Raw genomic sequence first — 22878 nt, forward strand, 5'->3', positions numbered from 1 at the left:
GGAAAATGCTCAAGTGAGAGGAGAAAGAGATTGGACGTTCCACAGTTATGTATAAAATTGGGCAGTCCGATAGACATAAATATAAAAATGGACACAACGTAACCTTTTCGATGTTTCATGATGCATCATTAGTGCACGATGCATCTTTCGTATGTTAATTGCTAACACTGGTGTCAGATTTAATTCAAGTCGCCTAAAGGCATCTGACATAACTTTCACAAGTGCAAGTAATCACATACACACTATAGTGACTTTAAACTGTCAAATAGTGAGCAGGTTTCCTTCACTGGATTTTAGCCATTCTTTAATTTCTGTTTAGAAACAAAAACTGTCTTGTTTTATAAACATTTTTTTTTATGGCAGTTACTGGGAAGTTTATCAGCGATCTAGTTCAGCTGATAGCATCGTTCTGCGAATAGAGAAGTCTACTCGGCCGATAAAATAAAGGATGCTGTACTGTAACACGAGACTGGATGTGCCGGGAATACTAAGCAGTTTTGGCACACTGATATTGTGGAATTGAGAATTTTAGCTTGCAAACGTATAGCTTTAGTAGTAGTAGTAGTGTAGTTAGCTTATTTTACTGTTGCGCAGATCGTAAAAAATTTATGAAAAAATGGACTAAAGATTTTTAAATAGAATATACTTTAACTAGCAAGTACGTTAAAGTTTTTGTCCGTCAGTTGATCAGTCACTTTTCTTCTATTATTGTAGGTAAATATATTCTTGTTTTCGAACAGTTGCGCCCTAGTGGAACTTATTTTCAAAATAATCCTAGCACTATTTATATATTTTTCTTTACCTGGGTGCTTGCATTTCATCGAAAACTGTACAGTATTAATGCATGAAACAAACATTCATCAATTCTCACAAACTATCGCGTCCAAAATTCTCTGGCAATGATAAGAAAATGTAATCTCCACGACAATTATTTATTTAGCAAAAGGCACCCTAATGAAAGTGTGACCAGCCCTTTTTTTATCTGTGCCATTATATCGCCACTGTAATGCTGCTACTTGTCATCTTTACTGCCGTTTGGAGATAGAGGTAATAAATATTGAGGGTCAGAACGACCCCTCAAGGGTGCCGGATGAATTTAAATCGCTTGATTAGGGGTTAGAATGTGGTTAGTGATTCACTTATCTTTATCAACCGTTATTATGACAATAAATACGATAACTTTATCGAAAGAATATTTGTTTGAAGCCTAATTTATTTTTGTAGCTTGGGACAAATTAATTAGTTTTATGGAATATTTTCCAACTATACTATATATATAAACTAATAAAATTGCCCCAAGCCACATAACTAGAAAAAAAGTTTCAAAAATACATTGGCTTAGTAGTCACTTAAAAACTAACGCTTTTGGATGAAATTTTAAGTAATAAAATAAAACTAATTACGATATATCCTTATATAAAAAAATCTAATAAGAGTAGACGCGAATATACATAAAATATGTAATTTTTTCTTTAATATAGGCTTGCTACCAATTTTCAAATTAAAAATAAAACGAAGTGTTCTTAACCGTAAAATGCTGGCCACTAAAAACGCCAATTGTCCACCAAATACAGATACACAATAAAACTGCAATAACCCGATACAGCGTACTATTTTCGAAATAGGAATGGCCCGCCATTTTTGTTCCTTTTTTTGCGGGGAACAATAAAAGTTTTAATAATTCATAAGGCGCGGGAGCAGTCTTGTCACGTGCGACGACGATCCAATGATAATTCAGAGGAGAATAATGCCATTCCCACGATTGTAAAATCACGATGTTTTACATGGACTAGACCGTTTTTCGATGTAAGTAGTGTTCACATTGGACGTCACGTTGGGAGTGTATTTCCGGAGCTACTGTCGTGAAGGTTGCAATGTCAAAGAATGAACTCCAACTGCAATAGATCGTGGCACGATCTTCAATGTTGAAATTAAATTTGAATACGCTAAAATAGTGTTCTGTATTTTTAAAAATACATAAAAATAATAAAAAAGATACATTTGAAATCATTTATCTATTTTTTGTTAGTAGATTCCTAGATATTTTTTGTAGAAAATCCATCATCCTACATAAAATCATATATCTTTGTAAATGGAACCGTATCCTATCTATGGTCCGCATTCAATCGACATTCCTTTTTCTATCATAAACGTAAAATGTATCCCTTATCATGTCTCGAGAGCTAAAAATTTAGCAGACTGCAAATTACACTCATAATTCTGACAGAACCACATTTCAAACCACCGTAATTTCATTTAATCACCCTTCAGAAGGCAGATATACAAAAAGCGAGTGAAATTTAACAATTTCTGAATGCTAATGAGCGCGGCTGACGTAATGATGACTGTCATTTTGATGTAAGCCACAGCTGTTAATTGACGCGCGATGATCTTGATTGAAGTGCAAGACCACCTGCGAAGTAAGATACGTATAATATCCTTTTTTGACAAATTTATATTAACCCTTTCACCGCCAGAGTGGGATTAATCCGACCAATGTTATCGTGTCCATTTCGCCTAGGTCGTATATATGCGACAAAATAGCTGTGTTTGTTTTTAGTGGCTTTTCCGACTCGTCATGTTTTATATTGTCTTAAACTTGTTAATATATGAAAATATATTACATAAAGCAATCATTTGTAATGTCGTACACTTTTGGCTCGTATTAAAAAGCCATAAAATTAAGTAAGAAGTTAGGTGAAATAACTGATAATATTCTCTTAGGCATAGGCACGCATAGGTGCCAAACGCCCGCGTCGGAAAAATCCGACACTAGTGTCGGGACATTCTTCAAAGAGTAACATGTAAAAAATATGTACATCAAAGCAGTTCTCTTAATATTGACTTATTCAGAGAACAACAAATAAATTAATTACTAATAAATATTTCTTTACAATAGTTCTACATAGTTTTATTAAATTCTTTTGAAAATAAGAAAATAATCTATATCGATATTTAAATAGGTAAATTACATACAACCCTCTTTGTAGTAGGTATTTTTTTCTGTTGTACTAAGCTGGGCGCTGGGGGCACGACAGCTGATAAAATGCCAAGCGGTTAATAGGTTAAACTCTGTATTAAATCTATTAAAAGGATATTTAATAGGAACTCAATAGGGCGGGTAAGCCACTCGCAATGATCCGTCTTTAGATGGGTGACCAAAAATGTATTTCTCTCCAGGTATCAGGCTCTACTTATATTTCCAGTCACTATAACCTACCAATACGAGTGAAAATTGGACCCATATAATCTTTATCCATAACAAAACTTTGTGACCCAGCTATGATGATTTTTATGCATGTTGTCGTAAAAAAATAATAAAAACTTCAGAATGTTACTACGTTTGACACACAACACAAATTGAATGATTTTAGGTGTCTTTTGTAGTGGAACTGTAATATGTTAAACATATACAAAAAGGACTTACCTTTGCAACAGCAGCCGAAAATCCTGCCTGACAAACCCCCGATTTTCGCTGCCCGTGACTGCCTGTAACGTACAAAAATAAAATAAACATTATAACAAACACATATACACTATTTTATAGAACTAATGGTTAACTTATTATTGTTATTTAATAATAAAAATAATTGCACTGATACATACACGTAACTTTTGAAATAAAAAACAAAAGACTTTCTAGTTCTATTAGTGTCAAAACCAACAGTTAAAAAATATTGGAAAAAAGAAAGTTAAGTGGCCAGTTCGTTTTTATCGGCCGCTTTAAAAAAAATTAAAGTTTAGTCTAATAAATTGAAAGAAAAAAATTATAAGTATAAGTTCGAAATTTAAAAAGGTGAGTATATACACAGTGCACATTAGTAAGACATCGACAGCTAAAATTACTGCTTCTTACTCACCCTCGTCCACAATTCGATGGCCTAAACAAAGCACACAACATTACAATGTGCACATTTATTAACTTTACTCCGCATTATTTTACTTAGATTTTTTTGTTTTTACCATTTTCAGTGTAATCACTTTATCAGACAATTTATCATGTATAAATTGTCTGTTCTACTTTATGTACTGAATTTGTAAAAATGCTTATGTAATGCAAGAATAAAATATTCTCGAAATACTCGTATAGAATAGCTTGGTTTCATGGTTGGGTTTAGCGCAAGTCACGCCGTCACAAGTCGCATTACCGGAGGAAATTAGTTTGTGAAGGGCGAGAGTAACCTTTACTTTAGGGCTACTATCCATTATATCAAAATTTTAAAAATTATTTGTAGACATGTAATAGCCACCTGATGATTGTTAATGGATGCATCATTAAGGGGCACATTTCGATCGTTTTTTTGCCTTAAAAACCTGACTAGAATAATTCTTAACTTTGATCCAAGAAAATCCATTTATTAATTGCGTTTCCACTAGCTCTTTTTAATGGCAAAACAAATTTTAATATTTTGCCTCGCAAATACTCAGTTTATTGTATGGGGTATACCAGATGATGAGATTTAACCCGACGAGGGCACCACTGCTGTTGCATAAAGAGCATATCCAAAATATGATACAAAACGTTTTTAATAAAAATAGGAAAAAATAATTACGACAAAAAACAGGAAATAATAAAATGTAATTTTTTTGTCACCATTCAAGAGTTTTCTCCATCCTTGTCCTACTGTAACTCTTCTCGGGAATGAGGAAAGAGAAATGAGGAACTCACTGGTCCGACAGGGGGAGATCTCGTCGACGTCCTTGGCGTCCAGGGTCTTGGCCACGAAGCAGGTGCCCACGGGGTCGCGCTGGTTCAGCTTCGCCGTCACGTAGGACACGAAGCGGGGGGCACACGCCTGGAACGAACAAGTGGCAAATTAATACATACTATCCATACTAATATTATACATAAGAAATCCTGACTGTCTGTCTTTCTGTCAGTTTTCATAGCTAAACCGCTCGGTTGATTTAAACGAAATTTGGCACAGAGATAGACGCAACCTTCAAGAGTAATATAGGTTACTTTTTTATTATGGTTTTACCCAAGCGAAGCCGCTAATGTTATATACAAGTAGGTATATCTTTTACTATATACAAGCCCTCTATGTATCAGTGAACACCTGGAACTTTGTGATGCCATAACCTCATTGTCATATCTAATTGAATAGTGATGAATTCTACGTCTCGCAATAACTTCCCAAAATAGTAGCATATTATATCGTTTACATAATATTTCTCCATCATTACATCATTCAGATGTAATGATGGAGCATGCCAATAACCCATCATAGCAACTACCCTCGATTCTTCAAAAGCCGACCCAGATCTGGCGTTTCCATCAGCCGGCGCCCACAGCTGGGGCTATTTCGGTATCAGAAGTGGGACGCGGTTTGCACCGTGTCAATTGCTGGAGTTACGCAATTTCCGATCTTCGGTGGAACCAAATTGGAAATCAATGTGGCAGTTTCAGATTGCTTTTATACCAATGTGTTCACTTTCATGTTCAAAGAACACTGTAGTAACGAAACAATAAGAGGATCGACAGAAGTTCTGAATCAAACCGAGAAATCTTTTGATCTTCCGTGTAACATCTCAGACCTCGTCTCTGCTTGCTCCAGGTAAGATCGAGATTTTAGATTTCTAAAATTTTGTTAGCTACGTATCTCCATAGACATTACAATTTTTAGGTACTTACCTGATCAAAAATTAAAAGTATCAAGCGTTTCAACGTTAAAAATAACATATAAACCGACATACATAGACAAATGAAACTAAATTCTTAACCGCCAACCAAAGGGTTATTATAAGTTTTACGTGTCTGTCTGTCTGTCTGTATATATCTGTATGTATTTCTATGCCATTATCCCAAACGAGTGAACCGATGCGGTGATCTAGTTTTTTGTTCTTCAATATCTACTACATTGTAAATTATGATTTCTACATAAACCTTCTGACTAAGCTGAACACTATGTTTCTATGGAGCTTTTCGTCGCCAAAACTACGTAAAGACATAGAAAAAAAAAGAAAAAAATATTACTATAAAGGTGACGTAGTCTTTCAAATTCTATTTAAAATCACGTATTTTGTGAATTCGCTTGCACTCATACTGTGATTCACAGTATGACGAACACTGGTGATTCACGGGTCCATTCGCCGCAATAAGCGGGATTTACTGCGGTGCTTTATGTCCAGCCAGTCCATTGATGTCCTTATGGTCATACGTCTTATGGCGATGCGCATAAACTGAAGTTCTATTTTCGAAATTACTCGCTGAAAAAATATTATTTATTATATATTATATAGATAATACTACATACATACTATAGTTTTTAATAATACTTATACTTCATTCGTATTTCACTAAAAGTAAATCTGATCTGTAATACCTACTAGATTAATAGTTTAAATTTTTTGTTGTCTGTATTGTTTCTTTCATAATATGTAGATAAGTACCTTATTTATTTTATTGGTTGACTATATTATACCTTCATTCAAATTGTTGATAGAGCATGTCAGTAACCATCCTGGAAAATTTTGCTAGGTATTTCCATAATGACTACAATAATCATGCCCAAATTAATACCGATTATGTATCTAATTTGGCAAATGCAAATATGCAAGTTATCAAAGCGATTTTAGATCACTGCACTCGGCTGCACAAATAAAACAGATCGTTAAAATCACGATGCATCGATACATTTTACAGCCGTCCGTTCGTTTACAACACCTTACCGCAGTGTCGTAAACAGATGACCGCAGCTGGTCTGATTCATCGTTAGATTGATTCCAATTTATTTGAGAGAGATTTGAAAATTAATGTTGTATGTATTAAACTTCAAGTATTGTTTTCAGCGATCTTCTTCATAGTCGTATCCTCATGGATAAAGTTCATGACCACCAGTAGCTGTGGCTATCTTAACTAGTGGCTATATTGCGATCTATTTTATTTTTAATAATTATCAACAATTATTCAATCAAGAATTTTGTTAAATATATATATTTTAAATAATCATCTAAAATTATTCAATCGAGCATATTATGAATGCTTTTTAACTCCGAAATAGTGACGTCACTATGGAATCACTATCACATATCAAATTATAAATTAAAGAAAGAGTTGCACCCAGTCTACTTTGACGTTAACTTTGACCTGCACATGTTGCCTGGTGTAACATACCCTAAGCTTGCTCATCATCTCAGCCATCCACATTAAATCGAATCAAGATGATACTTAGTCATTATTCACTTTTGATATTAGCCACCAAACTCGGACCTAAACTTTCATATTTGGCAATGTGAAAATTAAATATTGGTAATGATCATCATTTTTTATCCAAATCTGCATTAGAATGCCCCTTGTCTTGCGCAAACGCAAGTTTCGTTTTTCACAATCCACTAAAAAAAGCTAATTCGACGTGTTACAGCGCCGGTGGTGTCATAAGAAAGCCGTTCTATATTATTAGCTTGTTTGTTCGCTCTTTACGACTGAACTTTAATGGGCAATAAAGGGACAGCGCGGTTGTGCTGACCTCGTTACAGATGGGACGCCAAACGATAGGTTATATTGAAACTTGCTGAATCAAATGCAATTACAATACAATACAAATTATCTATGAATACTTAAGACACGTTTGTATTATATACAAATAGGTATATAGTGTTAACAACTTACAATAAAACATGTAGGAGCTCTGGAGATATCAAACAAGGCCGAGACCTGAATCAACATGTTTATTTTCAAAATAAAAGGAAATAAGCTAATAAAATAAGACAATAACAAGAAAACAAGTGTAATTTAATAGGTAGTGGTGTAAAAATATATTAATAGACTAGCTATAGCTTGTGGCTCCGCTCGCAAAAAGTAGACTATGTCACAGTCCAGATCGCCATCTATTTCACAGCCAAAAATTATATCAATGCAATGCTCCGTTCTGACGTGAAAGAGGTATAAACAAATAAACACATTATCACGTCTATTAATATTAGTATGACTATAAAAGTATACATAATGTTACGTTTAAACTCCGAAGTGCAGCTTGGTGTAGACAAATATAAACAAGCTACACCTGAGACCAACTAAAACTAGGTGAAAAAAACGTAACATACATACATATTAATATGTATTCTATTTCGTGTCATTTATCATAAGTGTAGCCAGTTCTGTGCTCAGTATCTCTGCATAAAAACATAGTTAATTCTATAACTACATACTTATAAAACAGTAATTTCGATAAACATTAATTCTTGTAAACAAAACCATCCGACGAAAAGATAATAAAACTCGAGTCGCCACCAGATGTCGCTTCACCCCAAGTTAATATAACTGCGCACGCGTCACTGTTTACGTTTAATTTCGGCTGAGATTAACCAGGATATACCAATGTCCTATTTGGATAGATAAATCTTCCAACAGTCGTTTGAAATCAAACGTGAGTTGAATCTTTTAATAATGTTGAACTTATTGCACAAAATACAATGTTTAAAATACTATTAGACCTAACGATAACACTTAAGGTCACACACAGAGACGACAAAATTTGTTATATGTTTTCATTATGCCGGCTCCACACTGTCGAGAGAATGGAGAATCTCTTTCAAAAAACATCATAATCTTCTTTTCTTCGTGCAATAAAGAGTTTACAAACATCTCGGGCAACCCGCACGATTCTAGAACTTTATCATTTCAATATTATTTTCAAAACTTATTTTGAATCCAAAATATAATTCTCTTCGCTTGAGTATTCCACCACCACTTGATATCACTATTTGATCTAATGGTTGACTGGCAGAAATGTCATTTTGGTGTTAAATCGAACTTTTTAACACAATATTTGTAATTTTGTTTAAGCAGTAAAGTTACAAAAATAAAAAAAAATTCAAAGCTGAATATTACTGTTTTTTTTTCCTGTTCGTAATTTTTTTCTTTGCAGTTTTAAATATAACGTATCTACTTATATAGAAAACTTGTTATATTCATCTGCTAGACATATTAAAATAAAGACTTAGATACATCTCCAACAGGATTCACGTTACAAACATCACAAATATTTCCAGAATTCTATTTCTGCCTTCGTGGAACCGAGGATGTTGTTATCATAAAGTTTGTTTTGATTTTGTTTTGTATATGACTTATTTTATTGCTTAATGTTTGAGATACGCTGTGATAACAATCATTGAGATCTTAAATCGTCGTAATATTTGTCAGAATACATTTTAAAATGATACCTACGATTTGACGTGGCCCTATAAACATCTATGTAGCAAAGAGTTACTATATTGTAATATTGTAATCAGAATAATAACGAACACTCGCCTGTTTACTTGAGACTTGTGTCCACCTGTAATTGGGTTGCATGCTAGCACATAAGTTGAATGTTACTTGTAAGTTTTGTTCATGTAACTTGTTGATGTACCTAAATAAATAAATAAATAAATAAAAGAGCAATTCTCTTTAATGATCTATATTTCATTGATTCCTGTTTCGGTATGGTCGACAAATGAATAATTTTAGAAATTACAGAAGATTTTAAAACGCCTTTCTGTGAAACTTATATTCTCCTAGAAACAAGAACGTTATACGAATGACGTATGTACGTATATAATACATAATTCACAATTTCAATTCACAATTTCGATTTCTAGGAAACGCCAGATTCCTAACAGATACTATGGCAAATGGCAGATCTTATATACAAGTTTTTATCATATTTGCAAACTTTATCACAATTTCATGACACGTTTTTTGGGAGCATTTATGCAAATTTGCACGTTCTTGTAATTAAACTAAGTCGTCGAGAAATGTCACTCCATATAACCAAAACCAATAGTTGTGTAAAATTCGAATGTTTAATGGTTGTAAGAGATGATTTACAAGGTCGTGGACCTCATTTCCCTACAATGTGTAACCCAGTTGACACCGGCACAATGCGTGTCTGTCTGTCAGTTTTTGTGTCATTAGAAATTAGTTTTGTCTTGTTCCTCTGTTAGGTAAATTGTAGGCAATTGCTTTTGGTATCAAATAGTCTTGAAAATGATGGCGTGAATTATAGAATAGCTACGTATTTACGGTTTGTATTTATGATGATGTCAAAATTCTCATTCGACTATATATTCGATAGAGCAAGCAATCAAATACGTTCTTTAGGTTATCAATGTAAATGAATGAACGAATGAATGAATGAATGATGATATAATTTATTGTACATTAACATCAAAGATATTATTTGGATAACCCAATAGTTAAAATAGTTTATTGAAGAGCCATCAAGTGTTCCACTAATTTGCAACTCCCACAATATTTTTCGTAATTTTATTCTTGTATCTTTTTTATCACCTGTTATGAATCGAAGCCTTTAAATCCCATAAGTACCAGTCCGTACTCTCATTCACGTCTCAGGGATCGAAGCGAGCCGTTGGTCGCCTACTCCGCCGGGTTTTTCTGCCCTTGTCCTAAAAAGCCCTTCGGGAAAATTAACTGCATTCACACCGGTTGTTTCGCTTTTTGTTCCTCTAACGTTTATACAATGTTTGCGCATTACCTATCGAGGCCAGATTCCAATCCAGGGTTGCCTTTGAAATATATCTTGATGATTTTCCATAATAAAAATTATCACTCTATAGATATATTCTTATCAATTGAGTTGTTGTTCGTAATAGAATTTGAATTTAAAAAAAATTGTAGACTTTCATGAATTACAATGTCAACATTGATAACAGCTCATTTAAATATTTAATTATTTGTAATGTGAAGATGCTCTACATTCCACACTTTTATTACGGAACGTGAATGTTTAATTGATGTCATTTAGAAGTGATTTTTGTGGCGCTAAATTGTTCATTAATTAACCCTTTGTAGACTGGGAGTACTATGCCATCTTTACTAGCAAATAAATACTTTTAACAATATAGCAACCAATAATAGTGGAAGCTGAAAACGTTCTTTTAAAAAGACTTTGTTTTTATAATTTATTTATATAACTTTATCGCACCGCCTTGCTAGTGATAGAGAATGCCAGTTGGTGCACTGTACAGTCCACCATTTTAATAAATTGTATAATTTTGTGCAATAAAGTTTATAAAGAAAGACGCAAGCATCACCTAGCCAATCCTGACATCTCCCACACATGAGAATCAGCCGCCAAGAAGCCAGCAGTATTCAAGCACTCGGCTTCATCGTAAATATCATGAACATCAAACATAAATCGCGGCCGATGTGTGAACATCGCATTCCACTTAAAATATCCTGTGCATCGACGAGTAATCGATTTTAAGTGTCCGAGATATCGCAACATTGTTCGCTAGAGAGTGAAGATAGATTTGATCGCTTGCATTGTAAGATAACAATAAAGAAGTAAGAAATGAAAATAGGATAGAAATATCGCCTCATGATTAAGTTTTATCTGAGTATGCAATTTGTGGAAATGTGAAATTAAATTTTATTAAAGCCAAAGAAAATTGTTTATTCAGTGATTATTTACAATTTAATGTTTTAATTAATAAGATTTGTGTTTAACGTATGCCAGGCAGTGATTAGTTAAAAGCTATTGATGATTAATAAATACTATAAATAGATTTTCCAGATGACAAGCCGTTAAACAGGGACGTGACAACACAACAGTCACTCTAAATGACGTTAGTACGTACCGTTTGCGCACATTTGGCGTGTCCAAAATATTAAAGAGATGCAATACAATGTTTAAATGTGTGCCTTAATAGGCTGAAATACCGTTATATTCAAAACACATGGAACTCTTCAGACCATAAACTTGGCTGTCCTAATCTAAGAGTTCACACGAGAAGAAATTATCGCCAAATTAGGGACTGCTTTGTGACGTTTTAAGAGAATGTTGCCAAATGTTAGTTCATTATTTAGATTTTTTAATGAAGTACATATTCAAATCAGAGATTATTTAATTACTATCTAATCTGAGCGTTTCCCGATTACTTTCGCAGCCATAGCCAAGCCCAAGGTCGACATTCATACTTTTTCACGTACACTTTACAAATCCTTATTTCAGTCAGAATTGTACGCATCATCCTTGACAACATCAGGCCAGCACTTTTTGAGTTTGCCCCTTATCTGGTGATCTTATTAAAGTTATTATGATAGCTATTTATAAAATAAACCATATATTATAAATAATTATGAATTTGTCTAAGTGCCAGAGAATACGCATAAAAATCCACTGTCTCGCTAACAGATATAGACAATCGTTCTAGTATTATCAACGTAAGATACGCTCTGAGCCGCTACAGTAACTCTGCCCCACTAGCTTAACTTTTTTCTGCAACTCCGCCCGTGGTCATCGTCCGTTATCAATGAGGATTTACTATAAACGGAGTATAACTGTCCGTCTGTCCGTCCGCCAAGGCCCGATAGTGCCCGCAAGCGATTCTTAGAGATGAAAAAAGTGGCCCCCTTGTAGCGTATCCTGGTGCGTGAAGGTATTTCATTATGAGCCTGTTGGTTCTTTATTTATCTTAAAATAGACGTCTCTCTCATCAGATCCTGATTATTTCCTCGGCCGTTGAGCGTCGGAGCAGAAGGTTCGCTTTCCAACGTTTTCTTCTCCGTTTCTCACGGCCGTCGGCATCCCCTAATTGTCAGACCATTGGCACACATATCATGACGACATCAAGCCACCACCACTTCTTGGGTTTACCCTTTCTGATAAATATAATCTAATAGTTACCTTTTCCAATTTGCTATTACGAAGTTATTTTATCAATACATACTTATAATTTCGTCATACGATTAAACATGACAATCAATCAATTATCTGTTAAGTAATAGGTATAAGAACGAAGTTCTAGAGCTGATATATGTCGTAATTACTTGGTCTCATTAGTCGAGTAGTAAGTCGAGGATTGGGGTGACACGAGTACTCCGCGACAAGAGCTTAGAGAAGAAAAAGCAGACACATAGCGAGCACATAAAAATTCAACTAAGTGAATGACGCATTTAAAAGTTCTATATCCAGGTTAGTCGTGTTTATGTCAAATGATAAAGCTTATTTAAATCAAATTAAACAGACATCGTTTAATACAACGTCGTATAAGTTTGTCTGTCTGTTTGCATGCCCTCGACGGTTTCCTGTGCGGATTGCTACAAATGACTGTGGAACACACGGCTAAGTCCATTTCCTTTGGTATGGGTGTGGTCTAATTTTGAAAATTTCGCGGGAAAATAAATGAGAATTTAGGTTTAGACGTCTTCAGAATGATCCAAAAGAATTACCTAAATGTATATTATATCAAATTTTGCATGTTTTCTTCTACTTCCAGTTGTCCTACAGAGTTGAAACTTCCCAACTTTTTAATGAAAAAGTATATAAGCATGGCCTGATGGTGCACCTAGGGTCGGCTCCAAATGAGGCGACTCCTGAACGGTTTACAGCACAGACATGAGCATAACTTTTTTGTCAGGCGTTAATGCCACAAGATCTCTCTGACGACAATAAAAGCTTGTGGTAAAAATTACATTTTGTAAAAATAATGTTCATCCAAGGTATCACAGATAAATTTATAAAAGTCAATTATGTTTTATTTAAGTTTTATTTATTGTTATTTTATTTATTTTATTTAAGTTTTATTTATTGTTATTTTATTTAAGTTTTATTTATTGTTTATACCACATAGTACAGCGTCATGGGGCAGCTATTTGCAATAATTTAATGCTGCAACGGCTACGTAACACTCCATTGTCTTAGGGTCAAACAGACTGAAGGGCTTTATATTATGTAGTACCTACAATTACGAAATCCTTTTTTGATGACTTCTAAAAAGGGCTATCAATTGGATTAAACTTTGTTCACCAATAATATTTATCTATATTATTATAAAGAGGCAAGCGTTTGTGAGTTTGTATGTTTGAGGCGGGTAATCTCCGAAACTACCGAATCGATTTCAAAAATTATTTGACCATTTAAAAATTTAATTATCCAAGATTGCTGTAGGCTATATTTTATCTCAAAATTCCAACGGGTGCGAAGCCTCGGGCAACATCTAGTTTAAAATATTTTAAATAGTATCCGAGCGAAACTATTTATCGTCGCACAGACCTAATCCTAACTAATATTATAAGTTTGTTTATTTATTTGTTTGTTACCGCTTTTATTCAACCAATATTCGTAAAATTTTGCATACATGTAGTTCATGTATGTAGTTAGAATAATATTTCAGTCCCGGAAAAAATCTGCTCCCGTGGAAATTCAAGCAGGCGGTGCCGTGGCCAAATACTCGTTGATAATAATTAAATGGAAATAATAAACCGATTTCGATGAAATTCACAATCTGTACTTTAGCCAATAACTATGGTGTAATTAGGTTCGCACAACACCCTCAGATTGCATCGTCCGATCGCTATCAAGAGCTTATTACCGCGATGAAAGCCCAAGTGATAGTGGAAGCTCGAAGCTGCACCTTTAAGCTTAGTCTAAATGCGCGTAAAAGAGAGAGTGACAAGCTTTCCGCGTTGTAATAGTATTGTAATTAAATTACATTGTGAAACATGATTTTTTGATGATTCTATATTTTCTTTAGTATGTATTGTAAATACATAAATATATCGCTTTTTATATGTCTGTTACCTTTTAACACCTTATCAAAATCTTCTTCAAATGTTTCATATACCCATGAACGCATATACCTATTTAGAAAGGAATACAGGCTATCTTTCAAACATGAAAAAAGTACTGTTCTAGCGGGAAACGCGGGCGAAGCCGACGGCAAAAGCTAGTAATTTATATTCAGTCTCAACATCACGGCTTCGAACCTGGAGCATCGCGATGGATCACCAAACCGCTCACAAAAAAAGTATTACGGAAATAATGAATATGGTTTTAATGAATCAAGATAACTCCGGCAAAAACTGCCTTTTGATAGAATTGTTAGGGTTCCTTAGCTATTGAAATTATATCATATCATAAATAGTATCACCTTGTATTAAGTGATTTTCTATTGTGTTTTAACCAAAGAAGAATTATATTTAAATTTAAATAATTAGATGAAAAAAATTCAGGACTTTGACATTGTTCAAATTTATTTTTAAAAGCATGCAATATAATTAATATAATTACTTATGTTCTTATTATGCAACATAAAAAATAATTCCCTTCCTTGATTTCTTAGGAAAAATATAGTTAATAAATGTCATAAAATAAATACGTATCTATTCAAAAATTGTAATTTATTAAAATTTCCATTATAGTATGTTTCATGCACAATCTAAACTTAACTTCATGCTTTGTACTGATTTTTAATACGGAACCCAATAGGACACAATACAATTTTGCCTCACTTACTCAAAGGCACTTACATTTTTTTCTCCATCATAAAAGGGCCATCCACTCGGCGCGTGCGTGACGAATTCTACATTCTGTTACTCGATAATGGGAACTAAAGTGCCGTGATATTAATGGATTCTAAAATCCTGTTATGTTCTTCAATCTACCTTTAATCTCCACGCTTTATTAATTTCTACAAAGTTCACAAGATGGACTAGCGATTCATTCCGGTTTGTCGTGTAATTTCGCAATAATAAATTAAAATGGTGATATAATCAGTTTACCTATAATAGACATTATAATGCATCCTGTAAAGTATTGCAAATGGAGAGGATTTCTTTTGAAAAAGGGAATTTGAATGAGAGATCTCATGTGTGTAATTTTCCGGTTACATTATTGGCTGTGACTCCTCAAAGCCCAGGATTCGCTTTTCAAATAAACCGTAATAGTTTCACGTCTAACTCTGCGAATGCTGTAGTTTTCTCTCAACTGTCAATGTTTTTTTTTTTTATAATTTAGTCTTGTGACTACGGAACGATATGGAATGATCCTAACGTATTTCAAATGGAGAGGATTTCTTTTGAAAAAGGGAATTTGAATGAGAGATCTCATGTGTGTAATTTTCCGGTTACATTATTGGCTGTGACTCCTCAAAGTTCCTATTCTAGGACGGAAACGTTCAGCGATACATTGGTCTTCGTATGCTGTGTGTTCTGTTATACTATTATTTGACTGGAAATCTTATGTGCAATTTCAAGGAAGATCCCATTAGGCACTTATATAAAATATCCTCACATAAAAATAATAGAAAACAAAAATATGGTTAAATATTATCGATATTAAAGATGACGTAGGTTAGAAAAAGGTAGATTACAAAAATACTTATTGATTTACGTATGACTCACGATTTGATGTCAACTCTGTAATGACGTCAGGTTTTGACTCAGTTGTTAAGGCGTGACAAGACAACATTGTCAAAGAAACAAAATTCTAAGTAAAAATATTATTCAATGAATCACACTCATAGAACACAATAAACTGTTTTTTGTCAATCAAAGCTTCAATAGATTCCTATTATAAAATATTTTCTACTATAAATAGTAGAAAATATTTTCTACTATTTATAGTAGAAAATATTTTATAATTTTATAGTAGAAAATATTTTATAATAGGACTGATTTTTTACTTACCACAGATATAAAAAATAATTAATAAATAGTAAAAAATATTTTATATTTTATAGTAGAAAATATTTTATAATAGGACGGCAGCCGCCCGCGATTATTTTTTATATCTGTGGCAAGTAAAAAATTAGTTTATTCTATACATTTTTCTTTCATTATCAAAAATACAAACACCGTTTTTTGTACGAGTATATGTGTAAGTATAATATTAATTTAATTAAATGTATTTTACTCTTAATTAACGCTAAGTTTAATTTATAGGTAGCTAATATGTATAATTAATTATGGAATAATGATGCTTTATTCTTTATTTTTACATATATAGTTTTTGAGTTTATTAGTCATAAATGTAGAAATATGTGAAAACAAAATCTTTATATAATTATAGAAGTGTAGATTACCCTATTGGAGCATTTAATACATGTTTTTAAAAACATCAAAATACACATCGCTACCACAACGCGCAGTGGTGAAAAACGGCTGACAAGCTCCACTAAGTTAACTTTTTTCGAACATTTGCACAAAAACCGACAAACCGCCGACCACCGCACCGCACGGAATAAAAGCCGTGTACAATCGCGAAAAAAATACGAAAACCCACATTGGGTGAAGACAAAGAGACGAGCGCCAAACATGGGCCGACGTCCGTACGCGCCATATTAGGTGGACAAGAAGGCAGGCATCCTTCTGACAAATCACCCGACGATTTGTTACTGGGAAAAACTTTTTTTGTATGCTTTATATTTAATTACCGTTATAAAATTAAGCGGTTGGTTTTATTCGGCCCCGAAATTTATTGAGGCATTTATTCCGAAATTTCATTTAAAATACAACACCTCTTTTTGAATTATCGCCTGTAAAAATTATTGCGCATTTAATCTGTAGTATTTCAAGCCTGAGGAAGAATTTTGGAGTACCTTTTTCTGAAGAATCGGTTAAACATTTTTACTGCGCAGTATCTAATTATAGCAAAATTTTCGCTTTCATTTTTTTTTTCGAAAAATTACGTGTATTTAGACTGTTACTTCGTCACAGATATCTCAAGCATACTATATTTAAATTTTATTTCACCTAGGTTACGTATCCATAATTTTATTAGGTCTGCCCACCAACAGACACAAACGGTAAAATTTGTAATAAAAAAATCTAGACGACCACCTTCTTCCAGGTAAAGTACAGTAAACTTGAAATCACGTTACCTAGCTTACCTCCAGGTTGCGGTGATAGTGACGACTTTGTAAACGTGTACACTGTACCAAAAGTTTCAACTTTCAACTCGTAAATATTTTATAGGAGGCATTTAAGGAGAAGTCACGTTTTGCATGCCGATTGTGAATTCGGCAGTATTCATAGTCGACTGGACTATTAATTAAACATTTTTATTGGCGAGACGTGTTAGGTCAAATCTCCGGTGGAACTCAGAACTGCGCCAGAGTTGACGACTTGCAAAAAGTTTTTGTTTTTGTTATTTTTCCACTTTTATGCAGTGTAAATAGGTAAAACATTTATTTTACTTTATTACAATGTATATATAAAGTACACACGTAGTATAAAGTACGGTGATACCTACTGCGTTTTCTATGAGTCAGTTTGAGAAAATGGACTAGAACCAGTACACAACATTATGTGTATTTAAATAGATGCTGACTTTCACAAAATTGTCTCCCTAGGTTAAGTCCAACTTTTCTGATATTATTTGCTATGATCAGGAAAAAAAAACACTTCGAAGTGTGAAGTTTTTCTAGAAACATGTTTATTTTTGCATACGCATAGAAAGGAAAAAGTGACATTTCACACAATATAAAATCAGAGGATTCCGAACTAATCGCCAGTCACTCACGTGCCTGACGGGCCCTAACTTACGCTTGTCTGACCAGAGCCTAACCTGGAGCGCATGTGATTATCAATCAATCCATCTATTACCATACACAGACACTGCGACGGACGGCGGCTAAACATATGCGCAGGCGCAAACTGATTAGTTTGTGGAAAACGCAATTTATCAATTGCATTAAGTCAACTTCGCGAAATTACATCCAGATATAAGAAATGACGAAATCATAATTAATATATTGTAACGTAAAACGAAACAATACGCGTCCCTATTAGATCGTCTGTAAAAAAAAAAAACTAAATTATTCAGAGTATTAAAAGAACCGATTCCCGTCTAATAATACGGGAAAAATTTAACTAAAAAGTCGTTACACGATCAAATCAAACGGACAACAGCAATTATATGTAATATGCTAAAAAATTTAGTTTTTATTATAATAACAGTCTGCATTTTATATTCTTTTTATATTCTATGCAATCGCCATATTGCTCACATGATGCGGCTCCGCCATATAAAGAAGATGCCAACTGAGCAAATCAATTTGCAATTATAAAATACCTTGGCTGCAAATACCATAGACTATATAATATAACCATTCTTTGGACGTATCAATCGTATAATCTTCACTGCAGGATGTCATATCTACTTTGTAATGGTTACTCACGTTTCATCAAGGTAGCTTTCGCCCCTCAAACATGTGTATAATGTCCCTACTCTTCATCTAGTATAATTTTACCAAAGAACATATCACATTTGATTTAGTTTTAGATTTGTCATTGTTACTTTTCGTCCTCCTAATTTTTAATATATGTATAAGACCTATATTTGTTAATTGACGTCCTTGGAGAAAAGGCTGCGCTGAAGTTTGTTGCGCCGCTTCTTCTTCACCTGCGCTTTGGAAGCCGGCAGTAGACTTAGTTTAAGTAATTTTTGACGTCAATAAGTGATGTATATCATCCTAAATTGAATAAAGAATTTTGAATTTTGAATTTTGAATTTTTTGACTTCGCATGAAGTGTAGTATTTACTAGATTTGTCATATTTTGTGCTACTTTCTACCTATAAACTACATAGTATACGAGTAGCTATTTCCTAGACGATAAGACTTTCTTTCTTTGATAAAACATAAAACTTTATTGCACGGAACTGTATAAAATACAGAAAAATAATAATAAAAATTGTAACTATTTAGAGTCATGCTTAAGAATTGTTTAACTCGGTTTCAATGGGAAAAAGGAGTTAATCTCACGTTGGTAGATAATGGGAATTTTGTTTGTGTTTTTTTTCTAAAACTATGCAATATTTTCTGTATTTATGCGGGGGACAAAAAAGTTAGAGGCAAGAGACAACAGAAACAGCCAATCATAAAATTTACAGATAACACACATACAAACAGCGTTTCATATATTTAACATTTGCAAATAAATTAGTCGAATGGATTCAGATTAATTTAAATTGATACGGGGGAGCGTGTTGGCAAGACATTTAATGTTGTGAAGTGGAAATTTATTCTATTAATTAAGGCACAGTCATATTTTATTATAGCGAAATATTTTTTTTGAAATAGGTCATTAAAAGTGGATGGGTCCTCCACCCGCTGCTTAGATTATGTGTATGGACCCATACACTTTAATCGTGACAAATAGACATTATTAATGAAAAACGAGTCACTCACGTGCGATTGTCGACGGAAAAGTAGCCTGAAAAAGGTTTACTACTAGACTGAAATTAAAGTCTAGTCGATCTTTTTTCAAGACGAGTGCGAACGACACGTATTTTCGTTAATAATTAAAGCGGTCAGTCTGTAAATCAGAAATTGAGAATATCACAAGACAATATTTCATATTTAATACGATATATAAACTGTAACATCTGTCGTAAAGTGAAAGTGAAACTGACGACCTCGGTGGCGCAGTGGTAAGGTTCTAGCCACTGAACCGAGAGGTCCCGGGTTCGATCCCCGGTCGGGTCATGATGGAAAATGATCTTTTTCTGATTGGCCTGGGTCTTGGATGTTTATCTATATATATATTTGTTATAAAATATAGTATCGTTGAGTTAGTATCCCATAACACAAGTCTCGAACTTACTTTGGGGCTAGCTCAATCTGTGTGATTTGTCCTAATATATTTATTTATTTATTATTTATAATCTCCTGTTTCATGGTTTAAGCGAAAAATTTAACTTAGACTGCTGTCATAAACTGATCGTTTCGGGGCCAGTGTTGAAGTCAACCATCTTCTATATGCATTACCGAATAGAAAACTTAGTCGATATATTGCATTTTATTAGCGATTTTCGAGCTAGAATAGTACTCTCAATTGTATCAATTGGTGTCTATTTACATCAATTTATTTATCAACAGTTATATAAGAACAGTACATACTTATTAATTGAATGGTTTTTTCTGTTAAAGAACGATATTAGATTTTTATGTATTTTATTATATATGTACACAAACATAACAGTGTAAATGTGTAAATATGAAACGTTACTTTTATTTATTTTTTTTAAATTTTTATTTTACGACTCCATATAGGCATAAGGCAATAGGCACAGTAATGTTAAATGAAAATTTATTATTATAAAACTTAGTATAATGAATATCGAAATACATATAAACATGAAATTGAAAAGTACAACGATTCCCCACCAACACCCCCAAAAAGAAAAAAAATATAAACACCCCCTTAACAATAAAGCTTGTCGTCCACTTGAGAATTCAAACCGCGCCGCACTCGGCGCAAATGGAACAAAATGCCTAAACAAATTGCAGCAGCCTGAGACCGACCGCTTTTTGCCCTAATTCGGCATACCGAAATAAAAATTCCTACTCCTTAACCGACGACCGCAAAAACAATGCATTTGTCTGCGATCATTGAGGAATGCGCCGCGATGCGATGGAGTTGGCATTAATAAAAATTAACAATTAATTTCAATAATGCGTGCTTCTTGTAAGACGCGTCGGGATGTTGCTCGATCGCATACTTTTATATTATGATGATCGTTTATGGTTTGTATCGATTAATTAAATATTTCATGCCAATAAATTAATTCTCAATTTTTGTAATTAAGTCTGTTTAATTTGAATCCTTTCAAGTATTGAATATTCAAGTGATATCTGTGTAAAAGCGACTTGAAATCGGTAACCTTGAACTTTTAATTTTTTTATTTATATAAACAATACAATGCTTATTTTTTAATTGAAACTTGACATCAAGTTCTGTCAAAAAAATCGGACTGAAACCAGAATTGATCGGACTTTTCAATGAAATAACACATTAGAATTTTTAAGTGGTCCTTTTACACCGACCCGTCGCAAAAAGTTGAGTCTTGAAGAACGGGCCGGCGACGAGTGTGTTCTCATCTTTATTTCATTGCTTTAAAAAAAAACTTAGGTTTTTTATGACGCTGCTGTTGGTTGTATTGATACATCCACGGCTAAACACGTTTTAATGGATCTCTCGTAATTAGTAATTCTATTTCTTCTATAAACCTTTTATACAAGTATAATTTTGCAGAATAATAATTAAGTACGTATAAGTATTATTTTTATATTTTTAAATATAAACATGTAAAAAAGGTAAATAAAAAACAGGGAGTGACTTTTTGAGCACTTTTTAGATTGATTTTAAAACATTTTTTCCAGAATGTTATGGCAAATAAGACTTTTGATTTTTCCGTACCCTTTATACAGATACCATTGATTCAGAAGTAAAAGACACGATAGTTGGTTCAGCAATTAATCAAAGAAATCGCAACAGAGACAGACGGACATTTCCTGTTTTGTTTTATCTAGGTCGCATCAACCCTACCTTTATTAGACCGGCACAGACTATTAATCCCAGGGTCGATGTGTTGACATTTGCGAGTGGGGGTGGGACTGGGTCAATGGGGTAGTTTGCTTATGTTGCTTTAGATAGGCTGATTTGGTTATCTATCTATAGAGGTAGTAACTACGGTAATATTTGTGCGACAAAGTTTTAAATTGTGTCTCAACAAATGGCACGGATTTGACTAAAATTAGACAAATTTCGGATTAGCTCTATAATCGAACTCAAATTTTAAAGACATTATTACCTAAGTACAACTACTTATTTATTAATATTTAATTTATATAACGTATACATTAATTTACTCATAATGTCATCAATCTAACCCACACTAATCACTAAGCTTGCATTATGGGTCCAATGCACACAACACAGAAACGGACCAAGACCAAAACCACACCAAGAACCGCAGATGAGTATGAGATCACAAATACGAATATTTGCCCGTATTGAGAATCGAACTCAGGACCTCCAGAGAGCGGACGGGTGGTGACCACTCTTCCAACATCGAATAATTTGATTATAACTGACACGCGCTAAAATCTAGACGCTGGAGAATCCCAATAGGTAGTATCGGCACAATGTCTTATTAAGCTGAAAGGCAGCCATCCACGTCGGCCTTCGGTGACAGCCATCAGAAGGTGGGGCTCCAGGAAGGGTGCGCCAGCCATCAAGCTATATAGGTCAGCGAGGTCGCCCGTAAAGATACTACTACCGCCTACTAACCTAAAGGCTAAGAATGAGACGGCGTTTCCCGTTTTATGTTTAAATGGATTGAAGAATCATGGAAAATTCTTTATTTC

General features: G+C 33.7%; 1 protein-coding gene across 3 annotated transcripts in view; it reads right to left on the reverse strand.

The window, feature by feature from the left end:
- Positions 1 to 22878, reverse strand: part of if (inflated) — a 109115-nt gene that overhangs the window by 23167 nt on the left and 63070 nt on the right. For all 3 annotated transcript variants that reach the window (XM_053770154.1, XM_053770153.1, XM_053770155.1), the window contains exons 4-5: positions 4670 to 4796; positions 3428 to 3489 (exon numbers count right to left, since the gene is read on the reverse strand). In XM_053770154.1, the coding sequence (XP_053626129.1) occupies positions 3428 to 3489; positions 4670 to 4796 (189 nt within the window). The remainder of the gene's footprint in view (positions 1 to 3427; positions 3490 to 4669; positions 4797 to 22878) is intronic.

This window comes from Plodia interpunctella, chromosome 3 (genome assembly GCF_027563975.2).
Source record: "Plodia interpunctella isolate USDA-ARS_2022_Savannah chromosome 3, ilPloInte3.2, whole genome shotgun sequence".
Taxonomy (NCBI): Eukaryota; Metazoa; Arthropoda; class Insecta; order Lepidoptera; family Pyralidae; genus Plodia; species Plodia interpunctella.